The 6,000-nt window shown below is 45.4% G+C and overlaps 1 protein-coding gene across 1 annotated transcript in view; it reads left to right on the top strand.

The window, feature by feature from the left end:
- The first annotated feature begins 1,016 nt into the window (after positions 1-1,016).
- LOC141744975 (vesicle-associated membrane protein 2-like) overlaps positions 1,017-6,000 on the top strand; it is a 45,384-nt gene continuing 40,400 nt past the window's right edge. Inside the window, exon 1 of the mRNA XM_074591950.1 lies at positions 1,017-1,303. Coding sequence (XP_074448051.1) covers positions 1,302-1,303 — 2 coding nt within the window. The 5' untranslated portion in view covers positions 1,017-1,301. The remainder of the gene's footprint in view (positions 1,304-6,000) is intronic.

Here is a 6,000-nt window from a genome sequence, read left to right as displayed (position 1 = left end):
AAATAATCAACGGGTTGATAACAAGTTTAGAGATTGGGAGTGATGCACTGCTCACTCCTAGTACTTGTACCTTTGCCTGTTTCTTTGAGGAACAACTCACCTTTTCTTTGTTTTCCACATGCAGAAAACACAGATTTGATTGATGACACCAATGTACTTTGTCACCAACAGGCAGGCCAAGATCTGAGCTCTAGATACTTATAAAAGCTCCGCTGTGTGCTTGGTAAGCCCTTGCCTTACTTGGGTAGATACCTGATTTTAAAGGCTTGTGCTAGCTATCACTGAAATTGACGGAAAGTTAGTGAAAATAGTGACTGGTGGAGTATCTTCTTATGAGTAAAACAGAACAAGGTATCATTGGGGACAGCAATGTCAAGTTCCCACTTCTTGAAAAACAGATTGCCTAGATTTCCTTCTTCCGTGGCCTCCATTTAGACTATGTGATTGCCTTGGTTTAAGTCCGAAGGAGCATGTTCCGCTTCAGAAGTTTTCTTCTGTACAGGGACGGGGGGTGTGCAAGAGAAGTGCCGATGTTAATGAAGGGGATTCAAGGGGGAGATTGGATGCCTGGACCTAGGTTGAGCGCAGGGTGAAGGCTGCAAGCGCTCAAAGCCAGGAGCATAGAGACTTAGCAATGGCTGTATTTCATCTGAGAGACACAATCATGGAAGAAGCAATGGTTGACCTAGTACCTTATCTGCCTCTGATTTTACTCTGTGTTATGGGTAGGGATTACAATCCTGACAATTTTCTTTTTTTTTTTTTTCATTTGCAAATACTCACCCATGACAGTGCAGATTGAACTGCAATACCTCTCATGATTTTCTTCTTCCCCTGCCTTTTTTTTTTCTTTTTTTTTTTTCTTTCTCTCTAGAGAGGAAAGGGAGAAAGAAGGTGGTGACAGAAACACACAAAGGTTTTCATCTAAATCACCCCCAAGGCTCCCGGCTGGAGGGAGCCCGGCTCTGGTAACCACACCCCGGCGAGACGTGTCCTGCTCCGCACGGGGGGCGGCGGGATGCGGGCAGGAGCCAGAGGCTCCGTTTGTGTTAGTCGCCCCGGGACTTTCTCCTGCCTGGCATGAGGGTGGGGAGGGGGTACCTCTGTGCCTTGCCTCTGCTTCCGACTCTGTGATGTGAGGCACAGGCATGCTCAGTAGCCGGTGCCTACCCCTCCTATCTCAGCAACAGTGCCTACACTACTAGGAGACCGCTTGCAGCAGGAGCAGAGCCGGAAAGCCATCTTAGCTGGAGAGGGAGGCAGCAGACCCTGGGCCGCTCGGCAGCCGCTCCCCTGCACACATGTGAGTAGCGGGCGGCCCTGCCCGACCCCGCAGCCCCCCGCAGCCGGGGGCCCTGCCCTGCCCGGGGCTGTCCCACGCCCGGCTGCCCCGCAAAGAAACGCGGGTGGAAAGTTCCCAGCCGCGGCGGGGGCAGGAGAGTTGCTGTGCAGACTTCGGGCAAATCGCTGGGTGTTACCCTGTTGCTCCCGCGGCCGCGGGGGGAGCAACTTCCGCGAGCCGGCGCGGGGTCGGGGTCTGCGGGACGTGCGGGGTGGGTGGAGGGACGGGAGCGGGAATGAAACGTCTGAGCTGCCGGAGCCTCTGTGGGTGGCATCCGTGCCGCTGCGGGCGCTGGGGAAGGATGTCCAGGGCGCGGGGCTTGGCGGGTGTAACCCAGCCAGCCGGCGGCCGCGGCAAGCAGCGTTACAGCCTAATCTCTCCGCTGCTGCCGTTAACCGGCGAGCGCTTCGGTGGGGCTCTCGCTGCTGTTTATCCAGCTGCCAGACAGCAGTGGAGAGGATTATCGACACGGTTCTAACTCGGATTAATACTCAAAAGGAAATGCTGGGCCGAGGTCCTCAACAGGTTCAAGTCAGGATTGTTTGATAGCCTGAGTCACTCAGTGCTGCTGATCCACAGCTAATGGCTCCTGTTTATTTTCACTGCTTAATGAAATGTTCTCTCTCAAATACTAGCTGTCTGATCAATTCAGCCTCACCATCTCCAGTACCAATGGCTTCCTGTCAGCAATGCTTGATAATAATCTGTTCCTTCTTGTTTGCATCTCTTCAAATATCTCTTCCAAGTCTTTACATTCAGCATTAATGACAGCGTTAGCGTTCTCTGCTAGGCAGTGATGAAACCCCCAAAGTCAATTCTGAAACGAGAAGAGTGCTGAGGTAAGTAGGAATTGATCCAGACCCATGTTCATTCACAAAAGCATTCAGGTAGCTAAATGCATCATTTTACTATCGTCTCAATCGCTCATTCCCAGTGACACCTAAGGGACAGCCAGAGAAGATGTCTAAAACAAACAGTCACTCACATCTGGTGCATGGGACCAAATATTGGTGGTATTGGGTGGTCTTGGAAGAACTGGAGCTTGGTTGATACAAGATGGGGAGTGGAAACATTCCTGGCAACCTGTGATTAGATTACTTTTAAAATATTTCCAATAACCAACCGTTCCTCATAAGGGTTTTCAAAATAGAGTCTACATTCACATATTCTGAAATGTTGGATTTTTTTCTTTAATGCTATTTCCTATATAATATCTCGGACAATAAGCTTTTGTCCATGTTGTCTAAAATGTTTCCAAAGCAAGGAACTCTTTGTAAGTCAGAAAAATTGCTATCTAAAAGAAGATTCCTTGTGTAAACACTGAACTCCATCTAGCAAAAGCCAGTTCGTTGTAAGCTTCTGTTGCCTAGTTTTGTTTATATCAAGAGCCAGAGGATGACATCAAATACTTTTATTTGTATGTGACCTGTTCCTCAATGATTAGTACAAGAGTTTGCTGCTGCAGTATTATACAATCTAAGCTGTTCAGACACAAAGCAATAACTTGTATGAAGTTTAACTTAACCTGTGTATATTTTGGTGTCTGTGTATATAGGTGTTCATGAAAGCATTTGTAAATAAAGCAGATAGGGTGATGCTAATGTAACTTGCTCATACTTCTTCTGTAGGGGACTTGCATGAGACTTCTGGCAAAAATTAGAAGAAAAAGGGAAAGCAGGTTTTGTCTATTTTGGCAATATAGACTTTCAGTTTGATAATCAAAACAAAGCCAAGACAAATAAGCAGCTTGTCATTGGCAGCGTCAGTTGGCTTCTGTTTCATTGCCAGCTATTGTAATGAAAACTTTTTTTTGAACATCTGCATGAATATCATGTCCCAGTAGCTTCTGAGTTACTGATGAACAACAGAGATAAATGTGTATTAGCTGCTGACTTGTAGCGGCAGCTATAGTCCAGTTCAGTGGGCTATAAAAGCTAATTGCCAGTGAGCACCAAATACTCTGTGGAGTTTCTCCTGCTGTGACACCTATAGAGCATTGCAAACATGGACTCTTCTCGTGTGTGTATACAGACATGCACATAAGACATGGTGCTGTGTCTTCAACTGGTGTGAACTAGTGTCAATAAAGAGGTCCCTCACTGAGTCAAATGACAGCTCCATCTATCCTGGCGTGCTGTCCCTTAAAGCAGCTTGCAGGGAGTGCTCAGGGAAGAGTACAAGAAAACAGCAGGTATGCAGTGGTATTCCCAGAATACTTTCCCAGTTTCCAGTGGTTTAAGGCTCAGGGAGTGTCTGAACCTGAGGAGAGTTCTTTGCATTTCATGACTGCCAATTGGTGTTGGTGTTCTTTCAGGAAGGTGTCCAGGTGCTCCGTGTGCAGTGCCCTGTGGCAAGGAGCTCTACAGCTGGACCATGCAGGGTGTGAAAGCCTCTTCCTGTTGGTTTGGAGCTAGCAGGTTCTGTGTAGCTGTGACATAAAAGTGTTGAATGAAAGGAGAAGGATACAAGAGGGATCTAAAGCAAGAACTGAGAAGGGTTGTACCATGCCATGGCAGCTGTGAAGACTTTTCCAGGCGTAAGGGAGAGCACTTATTTGGAAAAGGTATGAGGAGCAGTGAAGGCAGATGAGAAGAAAATGGCACTCAAAACTGAGGGGCTTTGTTCCTCTCTGGAAAATAGACTAACAGCAGCAGGTGAAGTATATGGTTTTGTTTCTTTTACAATGGTCACATTTCAATAGGTAATTGTATATAATAGGCGCTTATGGCATCATGTCATCTGTTGTTTACAGACAGGTCAGTGACCAGACAGCAGGGTGCCTTTGATTACATTAATCCAATACAAATGTGCACTATTGCAGGGTACAACTTTTGTGAGACAAGCAGCAAAGCAAAGCACCTGGCTCACCCTGGGGCAGAATTGCCTCCCTGTATCTCATTCCTCGGGTAGCAGTTAGAGCTTTCTAAAAAAAATATCCTTCTGCCTGCTTTAGAGTAGCAAGGAGTACATCCTGGAGGGGATGGATGGGATTAAAATGGTTCCACCAGTTGTAATGAGTCTGTTCTGGTTGAATGTCTATTCAGTTGCTCTGAAAAGAGTGGCATGGCTATGGTCTCCTGCTGTTAGTAGAGCAGTACTTAGCCCTCCTTTTGTGGGCATAATTTTATGAAACTCGGCAAAATCTCCTTACCCTGCCCTTCTCTTGTAATGAACGGCAGAGGCAAAACGATTTAGTGCTGTTCTCTACACAATCCTGATCCACTGCTTTTAGGGAGTTTAGTGGCTTGCAAAAGCGCGTACAGCCAGTGCGTGTCCTAGGAAAGTATAACCAGCATGAAATGGAGGGGTACATTTTGTAAGTGGTGCAGGTGTTGTGTGCTGGTAAGTGTCAGTGTTCCCTTCGAAATACATCCTAAAAGATCTCTGGAAATCCATGGTGGCAGGAAGATTTGAGTCCACTGGAGATCTTGGGGTTTCACATCTGGTGGCCAGCTGTCTCAGACCCAGAGAAGCTAGATTCAGTCTTGACATTTTCTGACGTTTTTTCCCTGCACTACAGTCAGCCAGAGGGACCGATGGTTTGAGGGTCTTGCAGTATTGGTTCACACAAGTTCTGTTCTCCCCTTCCTTCCACCACCCTTCTGCCACCAGTTGTAGGATGCAGAACGCGTGGAAGATTCTCACTGACAGCTTTAGCCGAATGTTTATGGTGCCCTGGAAGGAGCAGTACAGTCTGTCCTGAATAAGTTCAAATTGACTGAACTGCTCATTTTAAGCAATTATGACTTAGAGAGAATATCCTCTCACCTACGTCATTCAGTACTCTCTACTGTCATTATTTGTAGCCATTACCAGCAATTAACTAGGCTGGTGTGTTTTCGTGATGCAATTCCTTTTTCCCTGATGTCTGTACCTGAACCCTCTAAACTCTTTTCCATTATCCACTGAACAACCACCGAATGATTGCAAGGTGTTGTGGTTTTTTTTTTTTAACTGCTCAGTTATGTCAACCTTATGTTTTTCTGTGTAAAGTAGTAACTCATTGAAAAACATCTGTCTGAACATTTGCAAGTAAGTGTTTTGTCAGTTGCAATTATATTGCAGGTTATATACTGGGTGAAATAATTAGAATGGAAGTTCCTGACCAAATGGTCTGAATTACCTGATCTTGGACTTTTCAGATGCAAAATTTAATGAGAAATATGTAGAAACATTAAAGTATTTCTATTTCAGAGTAAATGAGAGAGAAATTTAATTTATCAGATGTTAACGTACACCTGCTGGACTCAGTATCACAGGGTCAAAAGAGGAGTCTTCTAGAAAACAGATTCTCCTATGATGACGTTGTAAAAGATCAAACCCACATTGTTTCAGGAATTGATTTGTTTGTTTGTTTTGAAAATACATTCTCATCTATTGCAGTGCTCTCTAAATGTAAACTGGTAAATATATCGGAATCAAGTGCTGTCACTGCATATTTATACATCAGAGCTGTAGTTTGCTTGTGTTTTGGAAGCATCAAATAGCTGACAGTTTGTATTTGTGAGAAGTCAGTGCTGTAAACTTCACTGGAGTTTTTATTATTATGAACCACGTCGATACCATGCAGAATTGAGACAGCCTTTGCAAGATGCTGGAGACAGAAACAGAACTGATGGATGGTGGGAATACAGCAGAGGCTGTGACATGTCCTGCTT

Source organism: Larus michahellis, chromosome 6 (genome assembly GCF_964199755.1).
Source record: "Larus michahellis chromosome 6, bLarMic1.1, whole genome shotgun sequence".
Lineage (NCBI taxonomy): Eukaryota > Metazoa > Chordata > Aves > Charadriiformes > Laridae > Larus > Larus michahellis.
Note: the sequence above shows the minus strand (reverse complement) of the source record. Positions and strands in the feature narration are given on the sequence as shown.